The sequence below is a fragment of the Heterobasidion irregulare genome (assembly GCF_000320585.1).
Source record: "Heterobasidion irregulare TC 32-1 unplaced genomic scaffold scaffold_07, whole genome shotgun sequence".
Classification (NCBI taxonomy): Eukaryota; Fungi; Basidiomycota; class Agaricomycetes; order Russulales; family Bondarzewiaceae; genus Heterobasidion; species Heterobasidion irregulare.
In genome coordinates, this window is record NW_009258203.1 from 1,272,246 (window position 1) to 1,295,705 (window position 23,460).

General features: G+C 56.7%; 11 protein-coding genes across 11 annotated transcripts; 6 read left to right on the forward strand and 5 right to left on the reverse strand.

Moving 5' to 3' along the window:
* Positions 1-146: 146 nt before the first annotated feature.
* On the forward strand, positions 147-1,675 carry HETIRDRAFT_435158 (uncharacterized protein; the record flags this gene model as incomplete). The annotated part of the gene is made up of 4 exons (XM_009550115.1): positions 147-959; positions 1,026-1,115; positions 1,181-1,339; positions 1,409-1,675. The coding sequence occupies 4 exons, from the start codon at positions 147-149 to the stop codon at positions 1,616-1,618; spliced, it is 1,272 nt and encodes a 423-aa protein (XP_009548410.1). The 3' UTR covers positions 1,619-1,675.
* A 240-nt stretch (positions 1,676-1,915) lies between these two features.
* Positions 1,916-5,634, forward strand: HETIRDRAFT_63656 (AAA+-type ATPase; the record flags this gene model as incomplete). The annotated part of the gene is made up of 7 exons (XM_009549667.1): positions 1,916-2,069; positions 2,203-2,533; positions 2,638-2,863; positions 2,929-3,365; positions 3,421-3,944; positions 4,150-4,283; positions 4,362-5,634. 7 exons carry the CDS (start codon positions 1,916-1,918, stop codon positions 4,656-4,658), a joined length of 2,103 nt encoding a protein of 700 aa, XP_009547962.1. The 3' UTR covers positions 4,659-5,634.
* A 676-nt stretch (positions 5,635-6,310) lies between these two features.
* HETIRDRAFT_171604 (uncharacterized protein) lies at positions 6,311-8,143 on the forward strand (the record flags this gene model as incomplete). The annotated part of the gene is made up of 1 exon (XM_009550116.1): positions 6,311-8,143. One exon carries the CDS (start codon positions 6,311-6,313, stop codon positions 8,141-8,143), a length of 1,833 nt encoding a protein of 610 aa, XP_009548411.1.
* Positions 8,144-8,439: 296 nt separating this feature from the next.
* HETIRDRAFT_322551 (uncharacterized protein) lies at positions 8,440-10,272 on the forward strand (the record flags this gene model as incomplete). The annotated part of the gene is made up of 3 exons (XM_009550117.1): positions 8,440-8,776; positions 8,898-9,841; positions 9,904-10,272. 3 exons carry the CDS (start codon positions 8,440-8,442, stop codon positions 10,270-10,272), a joined length of 1,650 nt encoding a protein of 549 aa, XP_009548412.1.
* A 35-nt stretch (positions 10,273-10,307) lies between these two features.
* Positions 10,308-11,621, reverse strand: HETIRDRAFT_445562 (uncharacterized protein). Its single transcript, XM_009550118.1, has 8 exons — positions 11,522-11,621; positions 11,368-11,443; positions 11,228-11,310; positions 11,157-11,177; positions 11,038-11,103; positions 10,825-10,986; positions 10,728-10,771; positions 10,308-10,649 (listed from the first exon to the last, which is right to left on the reverse strand). Exons 1-7 carry the CDS (start codon positions 11,558-11,560, stop codon positions 10,733-10,735), a joined length of 486 nt encoding a protein of 161 aa, XP_009548413.1. The 5' UTR covers positions 11,561-11,621; the 3' UTR covers positions 10,308-10,649; positions 10,728-10,732.
* An 845-nt stretch (positions 11,622-12,466) lies between these two features.
* HETIRDRAFT_477497 (uncharacterized protein) lies at positions 12,467-14,421 on the forward strand. The gene is made up of 8 exons (XM_009550119.1): positions 12,467-12,610; positions 12,690-12,710; positions 12,761-12,772; positions 12,831-12,899; positions 12,971-12,978; positions 13,029-13,857; positions 13,918-14,043; positions 14,128-14,421. The coding sequence occupies exons 1-8, from the start codon at positions 12,545-12,547 to the stop codon at positions 14,179-14,181; spliced, it is 1,185 nt and encodes a 394-aa protein (XP_009548414.1). The 5' UTR covers positions 12,467-12,544; the 3' UTR covers positions 14,182-14,421.
* A 1,738-nt stretch (positions 14,422-16,159) lies between these two features.
* On the reverse strand, positions 16,160-16,819 carry lep13 (lignin expressed protein 13; the record flags this gene model as incomplete). The annotated part of the gene is made up of 3 exons (XM_009550120.1): positions 16,160-16,236; positions 16,624-16,699; positions 16,757-16,819. 3 exons carry the CDS (start codon positions 16,817-16,819, stop codon positions 16,160-16,162), a joined length of 216 nt encoding a protein of 71 aa, XP_009548415.1.
* Positions 16,820-17,151: 332 nt separating this feature from the next.
* lep9 (lignin expressed protein 9) lies at positions 17,152-17,316 on the reverse strand (the record flags this gene model as incomplete). The annotated part of the gene is made up of 1 exon (XM_009550121.1): positions 17,152-17,316. One exon carries the CDS (start codon positions 17,314-17,316, stop codon positions 17,152-17,154), a length of 165 nt encoding a protein of 54 aa, XP_009548416.1.
* A 353-nt stretch (positions 17,317-17,669) lies between these two features.
* Positions 17,670-18,607, reverse strand: HETIRDRAFT_103544 (uncharacterized protein; the record flags this gene model as incomplete). The annotated part of the gene is made up of 3 exons (XM_009550122.1): positions 17,670-17,746; positions 17,821-17,868; positions 18,151-18,607. The coding sequence occupies 3 exons, from the start codon at positions 18,605-18,607 to the stop codon at positions 17,670-17,672; spliced, it is 582 nt and encodes a 193-aa protein (XP_009548417.1).
* A 1,402-nt stretch (positions 18,608-20,009) lies between these two features.
* Positions 20,010-21,888, forward strand: HETIRDRAFT_103543 (uncharacterized protein; the record flags this gene model as incomplete). The annotated part of the gene is made up of 4 exons (XM_009550123.1): positions 20,010-20,083; positions 20,137-20,928; positions 21,046-21,666; positions 21,723-21,888. 4 exons carry the CDS (start codon positions 20,010-20,012, stop codon positions 21,886-21,888), a joined length of 1,653 nt encoding a protein of 550 aa, XP_009548418.1.
* Positions 21,889-21,980: 92 nt separating this feature from the next.
* On the reverse strand, positions 21,981-23,443 carry HETIRDRAFT_452940 (uncharacterized protein; the record flags this gene model as incomplete). The annotated part of the gene is made up of 3 exons (XM_009550124.1): positions 21,981-22,351; positions 22,775-23,048; positions 23,105-23,443. 3 exons carry the CDS (start codon positions 23,441-23,443, stop codon positions 21,981-21,983), a joined length of 984 nt encoding a protein of 327 aa, XP_009548419.1.
* Positions 23,444-23,460: the final 17 nt, after the last annotated feature.

Here is a 23,460-nt window from a genome sequence, read left to right on the forward strand (position 1 = left end):
TCCACTCCGCCCCACGTCTCTCCCCTCCTCCTCATCCATCGACACGCCCCGACTACAGCGACACCCCTCGTCCCCCACTCCACCGAAAGCAGAGCGAGCTGTTGATTGACTGGCTACGGGGTTACCACTCTCACGTAGATAACCCGATGTCCCCTGATCCGCTCCAGCCGCCCCCGACGCCCACCCCCACGTCCACGTCCCCGCCGCCGCCGCCACCGCTGCCGCTGCGCACGACGCCGAGCAGCCTCGCGCTCGACGACCCCCCGCCGCCGTACCCCTCGCGCGAGAGGCGTGCGCGTGCGGGGCGCAGGGGGCGCCGGGGAACGGGCGGGGCGGCTGCTGCTGTGGGTGGTGGGATTGGGAGTGGAGGCGCGGGGACGGCGCGTGTGCAACAGGCTAGTGGGACGGAGGAGGATAATGACGGGCAGCGCGGGGGCGGCGGCGGCGGCGGTGGTGGGGTAGGACCTCCGCGGGCGTATGCGTTTCCGCTAGAAGTAGACGAGCAGGGGGAGTGGGCGGGCGAGACGACGCCGCTGCTGCTGCCCGCGCGCGGGCACGAGCGCGGACGGGTTCCCGCGCAGCACGAGCACGAGCACGAGCACGAGCGCGGGCGGACGATCTCGCAGTCGAGCACGGTGTTTAGCGGGCTGAGCGCGTCGCCGAGCTTTGCGCAGACGGTGGCGAGTGCGTTTCGGATGGGGATGGATTCGGACGGGGATGAGGGCGCGGGGTACGAGGGCGAGGGCGAGGGCGAGGGCGAAGGCGAGGGTGAGGAGCACGCGGACGCGGACGCGGGACAGCACGCGAGGAGCGCGGGGCGGGGGCGCGGACGGGGGCGGTGGAGGCGGTATTTCCGGCCGATGGGGCGCGGGGCGTATTGGGCGGCGTTGTTCCATTTGCTGGTGATCAATTTCCCGTACGCGCTGGTGGCGTCGGTGTTCTTGTTCGTGTTCACGCTGGTGGGTCGCGAGGATGCTTTGTTTGCTCTCTGCCTTTTTCATCGAGCTCACGGCCTGCTTTGACAGCTTGGGACGACGCTGTTGGTCGCGCTGCCGCTCGGCGCGGTGTTGTGTTTCTTTGACCTGCTCGGTGCTCGGACACTTGCGCGGGGCGAGGCGAGCATCCAAGCCCCTTTGTGCGTTCCCAGTAGATGGCTCATTTTTTTTTTGTTGTGGAGCAGGTGTTGCTGCAAAAGACCTTCCATGGGCCCCTGGCGTACGAATTAGAGTATCCACTGGCGCCTATATTTACGCGGCGACGGGCACCCACGACCGGGGAGGTCGAGGCGGGGCTCCCAGCGGTGAGAGAGCGGTCTTTCTATCGCAACACGTATTCCATGGTGGGTGCTCGCTGCTCCTTCTGATGTCACGGCGGATCGAACACGTGGGTGACGCGTGTCGTGTATTAGTTTACGGACCCGACGTCATATCAAGCGCTGTTCTACTTTCTGGTCATCAAGCCGAGTATCACGCTCCTGCTGTCGCTGCTGCTCGTCGTGGTGGTGCCGGTATCGCTGGCGCTGGTGCTGCCCGCGCCGTGGATGCTGCGGCTGGTGCGGCGGCTGGGGCTGTGGCAGGCGAACGTGGCGGTGGAGGGGTTGTACATGGGCGGAGGGTGAGGAGGGCAGGCTGTGATGTACCTAGATATTGCAATTGGCCAGAGGGCTGCATAGGTTAGGGTTCGCAAGCGCTCTCTCATAAGGCGTGCGTGTGCTCGACCGCCCCGTCCTCGACTCTTCATCCTGAGTCACTACACAAGTCATCCCAGGCGCTTCCGCAGGCCCCGCTCTCCACAGCCCTCATATAAGATCACCATCCTCTGCGAACCACACACCCATCTCTCTTCCCTGCCCCCTCAACCACCCGCTGCCCCCTATCTCGCGTTGGCTTGATCAACGCAGCACCCCGCTCGAGCCATGGAGGCACTCAAGTCTCTCGTGCAGCCCTTCGTGGGCAACGTCGCTAGCAACTCCGTCGTCGACGGTATGAAGCTCGTCGTCCTCGGTGGGACCGTCGAGACCGCCCGTCGCGTCTCCAGCTCAGCCTGGTTCGCTTCCTTCCCACACTCGTGTCCCGCGCTCCACTGACCCCCCAGCCGCCACCCAGGTCGAGTTTCGTCAATTGTAAGCCCAGCCCCACCCCACCTCCCGCCGCCTCAGCCTCGCCGTCCTCTCTTCCCTCGTTCTCACATACCCTTCTGCAGCGTTCTTCCTCACCGCCCATTTCTCCGAGGAGGACTACCCGTATGAGTGGCTGATGCTATGGCTCTCCCGCCGCCCAGAGTGGCAGCGCTCCCGCGAGTTCGAGACCACGACGAGCTCCTCGAACCAGGGCTCCTGGGGCTATCGCGAAACTGACAACTCGTTCACGGACGAGGACGACGGCGACGACCCCGACGCCGCCCCCGGCAAAACCCGCACCCGCGTCGTCTTCCAGCCCACCGCCGACACCACCCACACCATCTTCTACCGCGGGCACTGGCTGCGCGTGCGCCGCGGGCGCAAGAGCAACGGATACGAGATGCTGTCCATCAGGTATGTCATGTCACCCGTCGCACTGTCTCGCGCCACACCCCCACGACCCCGTCCGCCCCGATGGCATTTGCTGACTCAGCATGTGGGGTCGGTGCCGCCGGCAGCGTGGTGGCCAGGAACAACTCGATCCTGAAGCAGCTCGTGCTCCAGGCGAAGAAGGAGTACGAGGCCGAGGCCGTCCACCGCATACAGATCTATTTCGCAGACTCGTACGGCAGCTGGCGCTGGACCGACTCGCGCCATAAGCGGCCCATGTCCTCCATCGTCCTCAACCCCGGCGTAAAAGAGATGCTCATCTCGGACACGCACGACTTCCTAAAGTCTGAAAAGGTGCGCGCGCTCGTCTTTCGGTGTCCCGCATCGGGCTGTTGGGCTGATTTATGATCATGATGCAGTGGTACGCGGATCGCGGGATTCCATTCCGCAGAGGTTATTTGCTTTACGGTGTCCCAGGCTCCGGCAAATCGTCGCTTATACACGCCATCGCCGGAGAACTGACGCTCGACATCTACGTCGTGTCGCTCTCGTCGTCCTGGATCAACGACAGCACGCTCACGACGCTCATGGGCCGGGTGCCCTCGCGCTGCATCGTGTTGCTCGAGGACCTCGACGCCGCGTTCACGCGCTCGCTCACCCGCACGGACAAGAAGAAGGAACAGGCGAACGACAAGAGCTCCGAGACGGAGGACAACAGCGAGTCGTCGAGCTCGCACGGCCGGGGCGGTAGGCGGAAGCACAAGGAGCAGCTCTCCGACGTAAACACGCTCAGCCTGAGCGGTCTGCTCAACGCCCTCGACGGCGTCGCCGCTGCCGAAGGCCGGATCCTGTTCGCGTAAGTCCCGCACGCCTTGCTTCCATTCCGCGCGCTGAGCGCTATGATCGCGCAGCACGACGAATCATCTCGAGCGCCTCGATCCCGCGTTGTGTCGTCCGGGCCGAATGGACGTCTGGGTTGAATTCAAGAATGCTTCGAGATGGCAGGCGGAGGCGCTCTTCCGCAACTTCTTCCCGTCGTCCGACACTGACCTCGCAGCCCCGGCCATCGATGGCGACCTCGACGGGCTCGAGATGCCGATCCCTCCTTCGCCTGCGTCCAGCACGCTCAGCTCGCTCTTCTCTGATGCCCTGTCGGGCATATCCACTGCGTCGAGCGGCTCGGGCACACGCTCGCCATCGACGCCGTCGTCCGCTTCTGCTTCCAGGGCAGGTAGCAGACGCAGTGACAGCGTCAGCCGGCCGTCAGGCGCCGGGGCCAAGAACGAGGCCTATCTCCCCCCAGCGATCGAGGAAGATATCGCGGCGTGCGCGCATTCGGCACCACCCTTGAGCAGCAGCCGCCTCGCGGAGCTCGCAAAGGAATTCGCGGATTCGATCCCGGACGAGGAGTTCAGCGTCGCCGCGCTGCAAGGCTGTGAGTGTCCCCGTCTTCGTCGGCTCGTGTGGATATGATGGCTAGACTCTTCTTGTTTGATGCATGATCGTTGTCTGCCGGACCACGTTGTTCCTTTTGCCGGGTTCTGAGATCCTCGTTCTTCTTGGCTACCGGGGCCGGGCTGGGGCTGGTGGTGCGTGTCGCGTTGCGTTGAGATGCTGACCGCGCCTTTATAACCCCGCAGACCTTCTCAAGAACAAGTCGCGCCCGCAGAAGGCGGCGGCGGAGGCCGCCGCTTGGGTCGTGAGCGAGCGCGAGTTGCGCGAGAAGCTCAAGAAGGAGAAGGAAGTCAAGGAGAAGGAGAAGAAAGAAAGAGAGGTGCGTTCCCAGGTCGCCGCTGGAGTATTGTTGGGCCTATCGTGCTTACTGACCGGATGGTTCGAAACGGTGCCGCAGGCCAAGGAACGCGAAGAACAGGAGAAGAAAGAGAAGGAGGACGCCGCGAAGGCTGCCGCCGCCGGTCCAGCTGTTGCCGCCGCTGCCGCCACCACCATCACCACCGTTGTTGCCGCCGAAGTCGTGAACGACGAAAACGCGGCGCCCGAACCGGCGTCCGAGACTCCTTTGAGCCCGATCGCGGACGACAGCGGCACCGACGAGAACGACGACGACGCGGTCGTCTTCTCGGCCGTCGTGACCTCGCCTTCGGACGTGTCCTGGAACCGGGTCGCCGACAGCACGACCTCGAATTGACTATCTTCTGACTCGGGTGCCGAGCCCGCTGCTGCTGCTGCTGCTGCTAGTGCTGCTGACGCCACCCCGCCTTCTGCTGTTCCTGCGATGGACTCGACGCCTCCTTTAGCGATGGTGCCGGTGCCGGTGACGGCTCTCGTGCTTCCCCCTCCTGCTGCTGACTCTGCTGCGCTGAGCAGGCGGCATAGTGGGGGCTACGCTGCGGCGCAGCGTCTGCTCGCCCTTCCCCTTGTGTATTCTCTCCTCCGGATCCACGACGCTTTTCTTCAGCTGTATGCTATGCTCTTGCGACTCGCCTTCCTGCTCCGCGGGCAGGCATAGATGATCTCCTCGTTGGCCTGCCCCTCCGCGAGCTATTCCCGTTCCCGTGATGATGATGACTACTACTACCCCCTTCCACGACCCTGTTCTTGTTTGTATAACTCACTTTTTTTGCGAGCGTCTCCTTTTTTTTCTAGTGATCTGACAGGATCTGATCGCGCGGTGCAGGTTTTCCTTCCATGGGACTCCTCCCGCGCGGTCTTCGTGATATAAAGAAACGAACCAGTGAAGCTACCTACGTCCCGTCTCGCCTTCCTTCCTCTCTTCCCCTCTATTTTCGTTTTTGCTCTTCGCAACGCACTACACCTTTCCTTCTGCTTTGGACATATAAATCTTTCCCCAACCTCTCCTCTGCTGCCCCATCGTGTACATTCCGGATCCATCGCCTCATCTCACAGCCTCTATCACCACCACTACCACCACCATCCACACGCACGCACGCACACCCCCAAGTTTCCCGTTCCGCTCTCCATCCTGTCGTCGAGTAATACCTGTCATGCGTTTTTTTTTGTCGTGTTTGTTTGCTGGAATCTGGATCGTTTTTGAATCGTTGTTTGTACATTGTCTATCTACGTTTTTTTTACGTTGCAATTTTTTTTTACGGTTGGTTAGGTGCTTGTGGATAACGTGATGACGAGCCCGTGTTGATATTGTTTGCTGCGTGGGTATTGAGTACTTGAGTATTGAGTGTCGGGAGAGTGGCTTCGCAAAGTCTCGAAGTCATTGGTAGCGAATATCATGCGGTTTCTGATCTTACAACACTGGGCCTGAGCTTGAGCTCAAGCTTGTACACGAAGCGACTGTCTTCCTACTGTCCTTTAGGCTCGCGCGCTCAGATGCAGATATCCACAGACTATGTTGGAGGGTGAAGGAGAATTGCCAGCGCTGCTGCTTTAGCCTTTCGGGAGACTTAGTAAATCAGCGTCGTCGACGTCGATGACATTTGTCTGGTTTTACCTTGTTCTCTTCGTCGCCTCGTTCGCGCGCTTTATGCCAAATCTAGGTTGAGCTCGGTCGGCCCCCCTCAGTTGGGCCTCGGTGTTGCTTTTGTTCTGGATTGATTTGCGAGGTCTGTGGACTATATATAACGCCGGTGCGTGCAGACTTAGGCATACTGCTTTGTTTCTCCCCCATCAGTCTTATACACAGAACGACTATATTCTGTGTAAGGTCAGCCACGGAGACTATCCCGTCAGACACAGCGCACTCGTCAACCTCACGACTTGCTCTTCATATAAGGACTCCACAACGCTGTGATTGATTCTGATTCTCAAGGTATAGGTCTCACAATCGTGTTGCCGGCACATCTTCATCGCATTGCGCCCAGATCTATGGACGAAGACACTCCCGATCTCGGCCCCGTCGCTGTCGCTGCCCCGTTCGCTCCAGCTGGTGTTCCTTTCGCTGTGTCGAGTGGCATACAAAAACTTCCCGTCGAGGTAGTGGAGCATATATTGCTCGATTGCTCGATAGGGACCTATATTCCAAGCACATGGGTGCAGCGCGATTTTTTTCCCGCTGGGATGGCCCCTCAGTGGATAGCCATCACATACGTCTGCCATCTCTGGCGCCAGATCTCCCTTCTCTGCCCGCGCATGTGGACGTTCATCACCACGGATCTCAGCCTCGGCTGGATCAGCGCCCACCTCTGCCGCTCCCGCACGAGACCGCTGGTGGTCGAGCTCGACATCTCGACGCAGATCAGCGCGGACGAATTTCGCAGACTGCTCGCACCGCACTTTGGGCGAGTCGAGAAGTTTTACCTGGGGAGCGCTTTGCCGGAAGACATTAACACCGATTTGCTGCTGCCGTTCTGCGACGCGATCATTCAACCCGCTCCACTGCTGGAGAGTGCCGTCCTAGACGTCTACGCTGCGAATGCATTCATGGAGAACTTGTTTGCTGGACATGCCCCTCGCCTACGTCGCCTATGGCTCACCACCGGGGGCGCAATAGATGCTACTTCGCCCATCTTACATAATCTTCGCTCCCTCAAGTTGGGAGAGACCTTGTCTTCCGACGAGACCCTGACGGCACTACAGAATACGCCTTTCCTCGAGAGACTGAGAATCGACGGCTTCAGAAGTGATCCCTTCTCTGCCTTCATCGAGCCCGTCACCGGACTTGTCTCCCTTCCGCATCTCTCTCATATGTCAACCACACTCTCGTATGACGCTCTTGACTTTTTAGAACAAATTCTGCTTCCCCCAACGGCTCATGTTCAAGTCATGATTTACGACGAAGTGTCAACCGCCAGGGAAGATCAGTGGTCATGCCTACTTGACTTGATCCTCCCTCATCTTTCTCTGCTCAGTCAAGGCGTGAGCTCTGCATATATATGCCTCATTCTTAGCAACGGACCTTGGAAGCTGTCTTGGCACCCCGCGTCTGAGACATATTTTTGTCCCCCCACCAATTCCTCCGACGAACATTATTGGAAACAGCTGGCTTTGGAAGGCAATACGTCGGGATGGGATCAACAATGTGGGCACGACACGCCGGAACCTTTGCCTTCAGACTATGTTGAATCGGGTCGAGAGTGCCTGTTTGATCTATGCCGTTCGCCATTTGCTGTGGGAGTCGCAGGGTACGAGCATCTTTCAGGTTGCATGCCCGCAGCTATGCACGATATATTGTGTATTTGCGAACATATATTTGCCGTGACAGACGTGACCGCGTTCACACTTTCCAGCTACAGGAGCGAGAATTGGAAGTACCGGAAGCCCAATGCCGAAAGCCTGGAATATGAAGAGCGTATGCAAGATCCTGATGCATGGAGACCCATCCTTCGTCTCATGCCGGAGGTCCGTATTTTGAAAGCCATCTTCCGTGACAGCTTGGGTATCCTCGCAGCCATTACTCCCGACCTAGACAATCCAAACGAAATTTGGCTTCCAAATCTCACGACGCTCATCCTCGACGGCCTGGAGCTAGAATGCCCTCATATTTCACAGTCGCACGCCCCGGCTTTTGGGGTCCTGAAGACACTTTTGTCAAGACGGCGGGAGGTCGGACTGGGCCTGAAGAACCTTGTTGTGGTCTACAAAGATTGCGGACATGGGTGTGTTGACTGCTTGCAGGATTATGTGGAGAGCGTGTTTCTTTTCCCAATGTCCGCCGCTTACGAGCCTACTGAGCCGGACCCTCCATCGTGCTATTGGTGAGGGGAATCACATTACAGATCAGGCAAACAGGAGAGGGCCACGTATATACATATACATATTGAGCGCAAATCTATGTGAATGTACAGAGTCCTTGAGATTCCAGAAACAATAAGCACATCTCAACAACCGAGTGCAGGCGTAGGCTGGTGTAGCAGTATGCAGGGTGGCGGTCACCGGTGAAGACCGAAGCATTCAAGCGCCGCCTCAAGAGCTGCTCCCAACCACCACGACATTGAGCACGTCGAGCTCGACGACGGCGCGTTTCTCGTGATAAATAAGCCACCAAACGATCACCAATGGACAGCAATGCTTTCAAACTTCTTGAGTCTGTGACCTTGAAAACTCTTCATGCTCACAGTTTCTCCCGTTCCTCGACTCAAGCATCACTGGTCTTGACCGATCTGCTGTCCCGCTACATCGCCCTTCTCTCGACGACATGCGCACAATACGCGCAACACGCGGGGCGTACCAACTTGACGGCTCGGGATGCCATTCGTGCACTTGATGAGCTGGGCATCGACGTAGAAGAACTTAATGAATACTGTAGCCATGAAGGAGAAGAGCTGGCGCGGTATGCCGGCCACTCTACCAAACGTCTAGAGGATTTGAATGACTTCAAGGGTCAGTCGAGTCGTGCTGCATGCACGGCTTTCATTGATATAATTGCTCTGGTCCTTAGCTTCGCTAGTATACGGGCTTCCAGCGCCCGAATCAATACCATTGGTTTATGCTTCTTTGCCCGAATGGTTACCAGAGGAAGAAGAGGAAGATGGTGAATCTCCAGTGCCATATGACACTAATGTGGACATGGATGATGTCGTCGAAAGTGCCATGGATATGGTGAACGGAGAGGCAGAAACGTCGAAGTTGGAAAGGCTACCACCCCTACAAAGGATAGCGACACCTGTCTCGCCACGGACAACACCTCATACACCTCCTCTACCATTATCCCCAGTATCCAATCCATCGTCTCCTGCACGAAAACGACCCCGAACTAACAACTGGCATCCCCCATCTCATATACCTCACTTTCTGCCTCCTTTCCCAAATGACCGCTCTTCTCCAGAACCTGAGCCACTCGCATTACCACCTGCAGCTGAAGCTTCATCGTCTGTTCTTCCCCCAACCATCAAATCTGAGCGCCCAGCATCGCCTCCCCGACATTCTTCCAGTGCGCAAGGAGACTATGTGACCGCCGTTCCATATTCTCTCTCTGCTCTGTCTTCCACACCTGAATGGCATCTACCCCACGCACCGTCACTAAACACTCCTCAATTTTCCAACCCTTCATTCTCACGCTTACCAGTCCCTCAAGTCCAGCCTTCCCTCCTCGCAGCATACCACCACATCCTCACTCACCCTCCTCCTGCGAATCCCAATGCCGCCAACCCATCTCGCCACAGAGTGGCCATGCAATTCCTACACCAAGTGCAGCGCAATCCTCGTTGGGAGCCTGTAGCCACCCTCTATGCTTCCAACGTCCCAAACGCCCCCACCGTCGCGGCGATTGGCCCGACCTATCCCGTACCCATCGGCACAGAACCCCCTACCTTCGACGAGAAGAAAGATGACGAGAATTCCAAGAAGTCGAATCTCCCCGCGATGCTTGGCAGACCCGTCGGTGCTCCCGATCGCCTTACATCTCTTGTCAGCTATCAGGACTCCCGCATCTCAGAATTGGCCAGAGCAGTGCTTTCGGTAAGGCATTTTTGCACATATATCTTAACAAGCGCCATTCTGATCATGCCTCGTTTCTGCAGGCTCCTCTTCAAAAACGGACCATGCGGCTTTCTCATCCTGGCGTGCTCAAACGCGGCTCTGAACAGCTCATCTATGGCAATGGCGTTAGCGCAGTATGGAATTCGAGTCCTATGCCTGCCCCAGTAGCTCCTACGCCGACTGTAGGTAAAGGGAAGGAGGCACTTGCTAACGGCCTTGCCAACGGGAAAGGCGCAGGGAAAGAAAAGGCCTTACCGGATGCACGCATGTATGCGACTTGGGAGTACGATCAGAAGAGCTTTAAAGAGCCGCTCGCGATTCCTCGTCGAGCAAGACAGGCAAGCATTCAAAGCAACTTGTCCAGCGTGTCTGCGGTGGGACGAGCAAGAAGTGAGAGTAGGATTGGTTGACCGTCATATAAATTCTTAGTTTCACACGTGTATGTATCTTGTTACTCGCTTTCAACTCGCTATCATTGGACTCTCGATGCTCTCGATGATACCATCAACATTCAAGCTACATCAAAACCACCACTGATGGTTGGTCTATGGATACCACTACTACTTCACAGTCAAAAAATATACCACTGCTACCTGAATCACTGCGACAGACAACTTGACACTCCAAACGAGAGAACTAATGCAGTACATGGGATCAAGCCAACTCGAGCTTTGAAAGAGTACATGCACAAGGGATGACATCCGTAAGGATGGTAGACGTGTAAGACGGGCGAATGCACAGATGAGAGAAGGGGAGAAAATAGACGCAGATGCACGACGGAGAGGACCTGTAAACCGAAGGGGGAAAAGGATGGTTAATTCTGCGAAGCTGGGATAGATCAGAGGGCCACGTGGAAATCACGAACCAAAATCAGTTGCCTCCCTTGGGAGCCTCTTTGACCGTGATAGCCTTCCCCGACAGATCAGTTCACATCTAGCGTCCAATCGGCCGATGAGACTTACCTGCTCTTCTCCCATGGCCGAAACAATGGTAACCAAGAGATCCTTACCGTCATCGAAGTCGGCTTGAATCTGTTTGCCAAGGTCACCTTCGGGGACGCGGACATCGTCCTTGGCAGCACCGTCCTGTGTCATCAAGTTGAGGAAACCATCATCGATGTTGACCTACACGAAGTCAATGTCGAACCAACAATGAGAAGAGAAAGAAGTGCGTACGAGCTGATATTCGTTACGCGTGACGTTAGGGACATCCATGTTGTGGGTGGAGGGACAGATATCCTCCTGTTCGGGGCGTTCATATCTATCCTTGCAATAGCTTGGACTGCAATACGTACCAATTTTTTGCCAGTGAAAATCTGGACAAATATAAGTACATAGCAAACCCCAGCAAAGAAAGGCCACTCACGTCGATGGCGACAAGATGGACCTTGGCGTGACCGTGCTTGCCAGTTTTGGAGGTCGACATCTCGACGATCTTGCAGGGGCGACCTGCGCGCATCTGCGGGTCAGATGGATTGATCTCTTGAAAAATCTGACAAAACACACCCTTGATAACGACATGACCGTTCTTGCGGAGAGCCGAGCATTGCATAGGGAAGGTGGCAGAGGCGCCAGCACTCGCCTGGAGATCAACCATAGAAAGTGAGTACAAGCGAGCGTCGTGCTGAGGAACCGCCGGTAAACTCGGAGACATGCGCACCTGCTCAAAGGTCTGGTTGTGCTGCTCGTCGTCAGACATGATGGCAATCTAGATGGTGGATTTTGAGGGAGGACGACGAGAGGTGAGGAGGTGAAAAGATGGGAAGAACTGACGCCGCATGCAAAAAATCAGAGTTGTCTAATCAAGTTCAATCTCCGCCTGCTGGGACAATCCGGCCATCCGGCACCGCCCTCGCAGCCACCTAGCAGAGCACCTATAGCCTCTGGAGCGAAATTGTCTCGACGTCGAAGGGGTTCGCACGTAGATATACGACGTACCATCCACAAGGATGGATTTTTCCTGACAGCATTTTTTTCTCCAATCTTACCCACAAACATACACTTGTAGCGCAGAGTAGCGCAGCGGCTTCCTTTGGCGTCAATGTCGCCCTTTCTTTCCTGCGGCTGCGCTTGGAAGGCCGCCGGTACCATTCATTCTGGTAAGGGATTGCAAGTTCTGGCATGTGCGGTCCTTGTACGTGTACATGCCATGACTTTCTTGTTCCGGAGCGCAGCATCCACTAGGTCGTTTGACAGAAGCTACTTTGGTCAATTGAATGCTCCTTGCAGTCTAGGTCACTCATATTATCTAGTAAAACTATTAGACCCACATTTTGTTTGGTGCCTCGTGCATCGTGATGCACACGCTACGCTTGCGTATATACAAATCAATTGTGAAAATATATGGCTCACAATATGTGGATGCTCTGCCCTCTTGTGCTGGATTATTATGGCACTAAAAGGTATCTAGGATCAAGTCATAAGTACAACCAGGTTTTCTAACATGCATCACCAGTTGATTGAGCTACATCTTTCGAGCCAGTGTTCTAAAGTTTCGAAGTTAGAGGATCTTATCTTATCTTCTTGACAACACCGGTACGTAAGCCAATATCGACGCCGGTCACCTCCGTCAGCTAGAGAACCTCAGCTTCAACCACATATTCTCTTTGTCCTCGCATTCTTGTTCATACACCGCAAGATATATATCGATATTCATATTTCTAACTATTTCTAAGATTCAACCATGCATCCTTTCGGAGGTGTGCCGATATGCCCACGATGCGGCAAGGCTGTTTATGCTGCAGAGCAGGTACGTACAATACCCTAGCTTCTTTCTACAGAGAGCAAGGGTCACTCATCCGAACTTGCGTGCGCTCACGCATTTTAAGACGATGGGTCCAGGAAGGAAGGTGCGTAGAGCATCCTGTCAAATATAGCTTCAATAACATCCTGTTTCCAGTTGTATCATAAAGTTAGCATTTCGGTTATTCAAGCACGCTGAGAGCAATGATATGGAGTGAATCTTTTAGCCATGCTTAACATGTACAGATTGTAATAAGAGACTCGACTCTTTGAGCTTATTAGAGCACGATCAAGAGGTATGTACTGCTCTCTATCCAAGTGTATAGCAGAGACATAACAAATAAACTGGACGTTATTACCCGTATAGCCGTACTGGTAAGTCGATTTATGACCACCTTCCTGGTAATACATCTCACGTTCCACAGCAAGAACTGCCATAGCAAGAATTTCGGCACACGCGACCTTCGCCAGGCTAATCTCCCGCATCGTGTTGACCTTACGCCGCTCTCGCCTACCCGCACTGGCATTTCCTTACCCAGTGATTCAACCGCGATACCACCCGAATCATCTTCTCCCCGTCGTTACACCGCTGAAGCGCCCACATATTCGCGACGTTCCGCGGCATCCCCACCACCTCTCCCGGGTCGCAGAATTACTCAACCCGCTACTGTTGGCCGTGCAGACACAGGAAACGGAACAATCAATCTTCTTAGACCCACCCGCACTCTCAGCCCAAATCGTGCGACCTTTGGTGCTACATCTCCGATCTATGGCAGTTTCGACGCAGTGAAGGAGTCCGAGGAGGATGCACTCGGTGATACAAAGGGGGTAATTGTTGGCGATAGTGTTGGTGAAGAATATATTCCTGACGCGAGGAACCTCGGTCTCGGAGCTACGCCCAGCCGTCCTCGGGCAGAGTCAATCCCCACTCATGTCGGACGCTCACAGGGTGGTCTGCCACGCACTGTGCCCCTCACGCCAGACCGTGTAGGTTCACCAACCAAACCCGAAAGCACTCAATCGGTGCCTCCTCTTTCGTATCATCCTGTCACCGAGCCTTCGTCCTCCACGGGCGGGGCAAATACAATGACGTTGGGCCGCGCGGCTATGGTGCCGTTAGCGACTGGGACAAGATACGGTGCAGGTTTGATGGGAAGCGTGAGAGGCAATCCGACCGGAAACTCTCCGAGGCAGTGGGGCAGTGGGACGCCACAGTGTCCCAAGTGTGGAAAGAGTGTTTACTTTGCGGAGCAGGTGGGTCGCTGATCCTTGAATTGAATTAAGCAGTGACTGAGCAATATTTCGCTTATGCAGGTGAAAGCGGTGGGAAAGACATATCACAAAGCGTGTCTTCGTTGCGTCGAATGTAATACGCTACTTGATTCGAGCCGTCTGACGGAGAAAGACGGCCAGCCCATGTGCCACAGGTGTTATAGCAAGGTATGGCAATTCGGTGTTCCACTGATCATCAGGTCACTGGGTACAGATCGCGTTGCGGTTGCTGACCGATTCTGGTCTGCGCAGTTTCATGGGCCGCAAGGCAGCGGCTACGCGCTCCTTGGAAAGGCAGGTGGATAAGCCTGGTGCAAGTCATGTATGCGTTTTAGGAAGGTGCATCTTGGGTAGCGAAGTAGAGGGCGAGAACAACGACATAATATCTTCTGATGCGCATTATCTTGCGGATCTCCGTATTACTGAATGCTGGACTAGATTAACATATTCCTATACGCCTTTTGTATCTTCTCCGAGTTTGGTATCCCCGTGTTATGTTCTCCTGCAGCAGCTGGAGGCGCTCTGATTCATAATGAAAACAGTCCGAAGATGCGCGCTTGACTAAAAAGTGCCCGATGGCACTCCGATGGCAAGTCGGATCTCTTCCATATATGACTGAATAGTATTTGTAGATCTGACCATGCTGCCGGTTAAATTGACAGATGAATCTGGCGCGTACATTTCTATGGCTATGTCGGGTCGGGTTTCGCCCTTCATTAGCTACGACATTCAGGGCGCCCAGAGGTTCATTAGGGAAGCTGTCAGACGGTCGACATCCACTCTGGGAAGCATATACGGTGAATTCCGAACATATCCAGCGCCTTCGAAAGCAATCGCAGGCGATTTCCTAGGTCCGGAAGGAAGACGATAGATTGGACCACCGACCTCACTAGTCTCAATGTGTATACACCGGCCATATCCCAGCCCTCTCGGGCTATTCTCAACGAGTTCTTTAGTGACAAAACCTTCTGCATCAGGGCAGAATTAGCTCCGTGTATGCCTCATTTAGAAAGTATATCTCAAGAGTCAACCATGCGCTCGCACTCAAAGGCTGTATGTCAATCTTTGCGGCGATGGACCCGGTGTCCGTCCGGCCAGCGAAGTCGCGAGGGTCGTAGTGATTGGCTTCACTATCAAGGACATCAGCCAAAGCGGAGCTATCGACGCAACTCTCTCGATGGTGGGGCGCAACGCATCGGTGCTACACCGTGGCCAGGCGGATGGGATCAACGAAGATGGAAGATCGGCATCCACGACCTGTGTGCCGTTCAGTACCATTCCGACTGATGTGTACACACTTCGATATTGGGACAGGATATATCCGCAACCTGTTTCGCATCGAGCGGTTTCTCCTTGGGGTAGACATGGGAACAACCGACGCCTAACAAGTTGATGCAGGGATGCATCTCCAAAAACATTGTACGAGATCGAGGACATCGGCCCCGCTGGTCTTCTAATCGCCTTCGCTGACTTCAATATACCATGCTCCAATGCTAGCGCGGAAAGTTGAGAAAGGGGTTGATATCCGGTCAATCACCAGGACAAAAGCAAGGTTTGGGGGATTCAAGTCATCGGCATACGTTTGAGAGATACACTGCGAGGAAAACGCCTCTGGTCCTAAGCTAGCCTGAATAGAAATGTGCGGAGATCGGACTCCATATTCACGTGGTCGTTCGAGGAGAATCGATTCGGGGTCAGGTCATCACGGGAAACATGCTTGCGGAACTCGCGTGCTCCGATCACCGAGGTGGGATTGTCCACATATCGCTTAAGCTAGTTGAAACTCAACATTTGTAGATGCTACTTCCATGTTTTGAATGGCGCCTCGCACTCGTCACCCTGTTTTTCGGACATTTTTGAGGAGTAAATCGTCCACTAGCTCGTTGTGCTGGACTACTTGGGCAGAGATATGAAATAGATCAGTATCCAACTACTAGGATATCAGTGATAGACACTTACCGCCCTCAATATTGTACGGAAAGAACGATATCGAAGCGAGCTACAGGTGCGCCGACCCACTTTGGGACATTGTAACAAGAGTCTGGACCTTCAAAAATGCGACATATTCACCTCCACATACATGCTGCGATATGATGCCCTGTTTCCAATTTATGTTATTCCGCGGTGACAAAACACGGAAAATGTGGTGTATTCCGGTGACGCTGAGTCCACAAGAGCCTCCAAAGATCTTTGGCATTTATGACGTGCTCTAGAACATGCGTGAGGATATCCGGTTAACCGCCTAGAGCGATCTTTGTATCATGGTACCCACCCCGCAAACATGTTACCATACTTTGATCATTGGACAACACAGCCGCCGCGACAGGCGCTCCTCAGAACATGCATGGTCGAAATCGACGCCTTATAGGAATGTATGAGCGAGTTGTGTGTGCGACAAGAGTGGAACAGAATATGATGGAAAAGAATATATCCACAGCCGCCGGTCGTGAGATCACGGGTGACGATATTATCTGTTCGATAATCGCCTCCCGCAAAGTCCCATGATGTACACCCGAGAGTTCTTGCTCCAGGCACTGCGCTTACTGTATGACGGTATGCAGTCCGCAAGGACTGAGTTATCATGGGATCTGGACTCAGAGTGGTGGCGTCCGATCAAATTCTGACCTGCACGCCATAGACGGTATCTCCGGCGCTCCGCGGAAACAGGGTGCAGGTGAGCTATTGCTGACACACAGCGCTGGGAGCCAATGTTCGTGCAGAGCAAAACAAGCATGGGAGGGTACATACCAATTCTTGCTCGGCTGCCTCGGTGAGCTGACGTACGGCCGCAAGCACTATTTGTATTTGCCGTCCTTGCAGTTGTCTGCATTATACCGTCACGAACTGGGAATCTGTAATTCGCAAACTTGTGCGTACTGACCTGATGATGAATGATGCAATGGAAGCCCACCCCGCATGGTGCCACCTGCGGATGAGGAGACATAATTGCTCTGTCCAGTACTGTCGATCGGACGAGCTCCCGTTGGCAGTGGAAATGGTCGACGAAATGGGTCCGCTGTGACTTCACGCCCGCATGGGCAACCTGCACAGGGAGCGTCGAAGCTTTTCATTTTGACGGCATCTTTGCACACATGTGATGAACCGTTGAAACTCCACCTACCCGTGCAAGATGGTTGCGGAGATCAGGGAAGAGGATGCACCATAGGCAGGCCGTGCGCTGCATGCAGCCGAGCACAGCAAAGTCGGTGCAGTCGCGTTAAGGACACTGTAGATAGATATCAAGAAGAGAAGGCTGTGACCGGCTCGACGTGCCTGTCAATGAATGGACGATATGAGCACCCTGCGACACGAAAGGAAGGAGACGCTGCTTCGGGGATTCCTGTGGCTACTTTCTCCCTTCTTTCCTCGCCGCGAAGGCTGATCCAGAACGATCTTTTTACAAGTGGAAGGGCACGAGGCTGCAACGCTCGACATCCGCATCCAGTGGTGAATCAGGCTGAGAGGATCAGACACCGAAACGTCCGTAGCTCCTCGGACAGAGATGATGAGCGATACAGAACAGAGCAGCTCGCACGTAAGACTGGCAGAAGGCGTTTGGGTCGCGGCACTTGAGCAATGTCGGACGCTCTATGCACACTTGTTTGTCATTCCACCTCTTCGAGGAAGTCGTGATAGGCACAGAGCTGGTAAGTAGCGTGACGAGTGCAGGCGCTTAGACATAAGCTATGACGAATGACGGCGGGTGATCCCGACAAATTTCTGTCAAAGCTGAGCGGAAGTAAGAGAGCGAATGAGTCCAGCCATTGGTCGCTAAGTCGCGGGGTACGACTGTCCTAATTGGTCAAATCAGTCCTCGTCCATCGACCGTCGAATGGGGGAGGCGCATCAACGTCGAAGCTCCGCATATTGCCTATCAACTCTCGCCCCAAATGAATTAATTTGCCCTCAATAACACTGCACGATGACTGCCGTTGCGAGACGCACCCTTCTTGACGCTCTCTTCCGCCATCTGGGCGGTCGCCTTTGAATTGGCTGCACGGCGCTGGGCCAGTCAGCTGCGGCCTTTGCGAGCACAGCCCATAGCACCCGGAAACGCGGTATGAAATAGGCAAAGCTTCTCATTCTCCATGGAGGAGAACCCTTCTTTGGGTCCACACCGTGATTGGCAGGAATCGCAAATGACGGCCTACTATTGGGGCACCGGATCTGCCTATGAGGTCTCTAGGAATCAGCCAATCAGCTTCCATCACACACCTCCCCTGCTCTCTTGGGCGCCCAGACTGCGCATCACGATAGGCTGCGGGTGAAACGTACATCGCCGGAGTATGTGGTACGCTCGCGTGTGGCGTTTCGGGATGACAGCCAGTAGGATTCGTCCACGGGATGCCGCGGGCAGAGACTTGAGCCCGCCAAAACGGAGACGCGCAATTGATGACACGGATCGGCAGGCAAGCTCGAGCACGGGCTTGATCCCATCGCAGCTGGCTGCATATCTGGCTCGGAGACATGTCGCCGAGCGAGTGGTGACAAAAGCGGACAAGACTCGTGTGTGGGCGCCGCCAGGATTGGGACGCGGCCGAGGAGCGAAGGCTGGATGGGTTTGTTTTGGGTGTAGTTCAGAACGGGCGCGGAGAGGGGGTAGAATAGGTCGTCGATAGTGTCGCGGGTTGACAGTCGAGCTGGAGAGACGTTTTGTCAGAATCGCGATGTGTGCGGAAGACACGAACACCGTCTGTCCCTGTACTAGTGCAAGCACGCACCACATGACCATCAGCCGAAGCAACGAGCGCAATTCTCCCTCTGCCCGACTTTTTCTAATATCCTTTTGTTGTACGTTTGAATAGTATGGTAATGGTTGTCATGCTACACGCGCTTAGAAATTAAATCAGGGTCGCAAGAAAAGGAAGGGATCCGCAGCGAACTCGAAAAACGGACACATTGACGGCCGGCAGAGGCGTTTCATTGCCGCGACAAAGGCGACAGGGGGATTCTCCACCACCGCCGACGGCCACCACGCATGGTCTGACATCAGTTGATGCGTCCCAGACTGACTCATGCAAGGCACAGACCACAGTCGCTGTCCAAAGGTGGAAAAGAGTTGCGAGCGCGGGTCTCAGCTGTGCCTGATGTCGGTCAAGGAGGGGGGGCATCCTGGACGCTCTGGGCGTCGGCCAGGCGCAGGGGGGAGGGAGCCACTAGGCGACGTCAAGGTCCACACCGCAACCACAGAACATAAGCATCAGAACGGAAGCACACACGCGGCGCGGGAACGACGATAACCGCATTGTTGGTCTATTGTCATGCGAAGCGAAGCGCCGCCGGGATGAAAGGAACGACCCCCATCGTGCCGCCAGACTCGTCTGTCATGGGAGGTGCGCGAAGGGCGACGGATAGGACTCGGAGACTTTGGCACAGAAGGGCGGAAGGCGCCAGGCTGGCACAGGTGGGGAGGAAAGGAAAGAGCGCCGGTCACCTGCGCGACGAGACACGATGCGCATCACGTTCCTCCGTCGTGCTTCGTGGTCGAGGCGCTTCAAATGAAGGCACACGCGCGCCGCGACCCGCAACCCAAAGATAAACAAGAAACTCCGACCGCCCGACCGCCCGATAGAACGAGCCAGCCACGTCGGCCGCGCACACTCGACTCAAGTCGGGTGGGCACGCACGTCCGTGTATGTACGTCCGCGAGTGGAGACGCGGTTCTCAGGGCTGTACAGTGCACGCGCGCGCATGGACACGAGCCCTCAGGCTGCTATCACCGAGTTCTCTCATTTGCCCCGACTTCTTGATTCTCAGTGTCGCATACAAACCCTTGGCTTGCGACTGGTGCGGTTTTTCGGCGTGGTGGGGGTCACATCATCAAGTCCGAAGGTCCGCGGAGAGGGGTGCAGGCTCATGCAGCGCGAGGAGGAGCATCGCATTGCATCGCACGTACATCGCGCCAGGTGGCCAGCGAGCCAGCGAGCCAAGAGTGTACTGGATTACCGCCGCACATCGACCGTGATTATTGTGAGAACTGATGCGAGACGGTGGATGCGAGCTCGTGGCCAGATGGCGTCACGCGCGGACGGTGGACAGGACTGAAGAGGATGGCGGTGCGCGGAAGGAAGGATGCAGATCGTGGCCAGATGCAGGATTAGGAAAGACGGTGCCGGGGCCATGGAAGCGAACGAATGAGCAATCGAAGCGAGGAAGCTGAGAAGCGAAGCGGACGGATGGACGGGCGGGCGGCGGCAGGCGGCGGCAGGTTCGTGATCCCGCACGCTTAGATTGCCTTTTTCCGTCTCTGGCAGTGAACAGGGAAGATCGCCAACCCATCGTTGCGTTTCCGCATCAGAATGGGTTTGGGTTGGCGGAGCAGCCAGCGGGGACAGAAAGATCGTGGAAGGGTGGGACAGCGCGGCCTAGGCGTCACGGGCGTAATTGGACCCGAGCAAAAGGTGCGGACGCATGTGGAGAAGACGAGATGGTGCGGGTGGACGAGCGGCGGAAATTGCCAGTTAATCGCTGGGCACGGACGCAGATCGAGGGTTATTCGCGACCAGCCCCGATTATTGTGATATTGCGATGGTGCGATGCGCGCGTCACGGCCGTTGATAACGAGGTGCCGTTTACAGACGTGGCGCAGCTCGCCGGGCGCTCGAGGTGGCGAGGGAGAGGAGGGAGTAGGTGCCGACGGCGCGTCATAGATGAAGCCCATGGCCACGCGCTGGCGTTGAACACCGGTCGGTCTTCAAAACTTCAAGCTCAAACTCGCGGCTTCCGCTCCTGCGCCACCCGGCCGACGCCACCCCAGCCAATCAGCGGCCTTGCCCGCGTCGCGCTCGGGGCGGGGTCCGAAACGTGGCGATCCCCATCAGATCCCCAGGTCCGCCTCGACGTGGTTTTCGCGATGACCATTTCCTCCGCATCGCCGTTGATTGCACGGCAGAAGGCGCACACAGATTGCGATTCGCCGCGCGGATTGGCTCCCCCCCAAGGCTTCGCGAAGGAGCCTGCCGGCCAGCAAATTGAACCCTCATCTCAATCGCGAATCGAAATCTCGTCCAAATGGGACTTTGTTCCCGATCGGGCACCTGCCGCTGTGGGCGAGTGTGTACGGGCGGATGTGTAAGGCCCGTCGAGTCACCACCCACCCGTCCCAGCCCCCCAGTGACGAGGGATCCGCAGAAGCTCTCGGAGTTGGGCGTGGCATCTGACGGACCCCAGGGACACCCACCCATGCGCCCGACCTGCTTGCCCCGCCGTGGTTTTCGAACGCCCGACATTAAAAGTCAAATCCGACTTGGGTCCGACGCAGCGCGACGTCAGCTCCAAAGATATCGTTTTCGACGCGTTCTGCACGGTGTGGGCACAAGGCAGACATGGGCGCGTCGGGCATGTGATTGTCGCTACTCGCTTTCATACATTGGATATTCGAGGAGCACTGCAGACCCCATCAGCCGCACGATCTTTCGAGCCAATGGAATCAGAGCGCACGGATGCAAAGCGCGCACAGCGGGAAGGTGAGAAGACCGGGATCCCACGGGCGATGATGATGATCACACCCTCGAGGGTTTCTTTCATTAAGCAGCGCGCGCTGCGGTTGGCTGCGAAGCCCGGCGCGCGCGACGGGTGCAGAGAACGGGTGTTGGAGAGCGAGGGAATTCTCACACTGCACAGCGCGCCAGAGCAGCGCCACAGCCAGGTCGATCAGGATGCAGGCGGCCGGGCCAGGCGCCACCCTACGCCCATTTGTAGATGCGCACGCGACTCGCGCCGCCGCGAGGTGTCGGCCGGCTTCGCGTGTTCTGCTGCACGCCTTCTGGGCCTTGCGTTCTCAGAGCCCTCGTGTGTTCTCGGCGGAACTTCTCTGTCGTTGTTGTTGTTCCACTTCAAGTTGACAGGTGGGTGCTGCCCCGTTTGCGAGTTTCCGAACCCGCCCATCAGCTGCCCGCGCAGCGCGAGCGTGTGGGCTTTTTCATCTTCTGCGGCCCGTCCTCATGCTTGGGCGGGCACCAGGCAGCCTGGCAGACGAGCTTCTCGCCAATGGCGATCCCGATCAACCTTTAAACAGCCTGTGGGATCGACGCCCAGTAAGCATGTGTTTTCCGACAGAATCGACAGGCGTGCGTGCACGGTGCGCAATTTGCGCGCACGTACGTTTAACCCCATCCCCATCCCCATCCCTCCTTATCCTGTCCGTGTACGACACGACCGTCCGCGAGCCAGGCCGTGCGCACCGCCTCTCGCAACCCGCGCGAATCCGGCGAAGCGTGCGTGGGTACGCCGTGCGTAAGATAGGGCGCCCAGGGGCACACGCGAGGAACCCGCCGCTTCGCAGAAAAAGAATGAGTGGCCGTAGGGCAGCTCGGGCACTGGAATGCGGCGCGCGCGCGAGGGGGTCGACGACGCCTCGACGCAGGCGCCGCTTTGGGTCTAGCAAGTTGGGTGCTGGGTCCCAGGTCGGCGTGGGACTCGGGCTCGGAACGGGCGTCGGGGGCAAAGCGTGATCGGCGGAGCGGGTGGGAGCGCTCTAGAGCGGTCTTTTTTTTTATTTTTTTTTATTTGGGCCTGCGACGGGAGGCGGCGGATAAAAAATAGCATTAATTTTGCTGCCGTGTGATGATGAGAGACCTCCGACTTACGGTGGTGTCAGAGCCGGTGCAAAAATTGGTCGTTCGACTTTGCAGCTGTCTCCGAGACCGGCGCGCGGGAACGATGCCTCCGCGTCCCCTCCCGCGCGGCCCACGACCCACAAGCGGCGGAAGGGCAAAGTGACACGGAAGGTCGTGAAGCGCCAGAATGACACATGTGCACACGTGTATGGAGAACGGGGGAGCGACCTGGGGTGGCGGTGTGAATGGTGACGGGGGGATCCGCAGGCACCGCCAGCGAGGAGCACGTCACGCTCGCGCTTCACATATTGCGAGCGGTCGTGGTTTATGTACTCGCGCACGCGCGCGCAGCGTCTGGCGAGCTGGCGGACAGCGGGCGAGCAGGCAAGCAAGCGTCGCGGGAGGCGAGGCGGGACGAGGCCGCAGCCGCAGCTGAGCGGGCGGGCCGCCGCGAGCGAGCCTGGCGCGGTCCACACCGTGCTCTAGGCTCGGGCTCTCGCCGCGCGCGGGCCCCGAGTCGGCGTATAAGACCGCCGACGCAAAGACGCAGGCAGCGCGACCGCGCGTCTTCGACGTCTGCCCGACTGCAGATGCGAGGGAGGATCCGCGGTTCGGCTGGGCGGACTCGGCGCGCGCGAGGTTCGTAATTTGGTGCGTGGGTCGTTACTTACGTGCGGGTGCCGGACGTCCGTCGCGAGTCGGTTGGGCCACGTAGGTCGCTTTATTGCGTGGAGTAGAGAAGGCCGGGAAGAAAGGAAGAGGGAGGTGGTTGAATTTTTCTTTTGATGGAGGGCCCCCCCTTCGCGCGCTTGCGTGCGTGGGAGACAGGCGGCGCGAGCGGTCGATCCGCCCGTTCTTTTACTTACTGTACCCGCACTTGGAGAAGGCGGACTGTGCAGCGGAAAAAAAACCGCGAGCGAGCGGCGGGCCGCCACGCAAGCACCGAATGCACGCTTCTCGGCGGGCAGCGCAGGCGCCGAGCGCGTGACGTGCCACCCGCGCTCGGGCATCGCGCTCGAGCTATCGT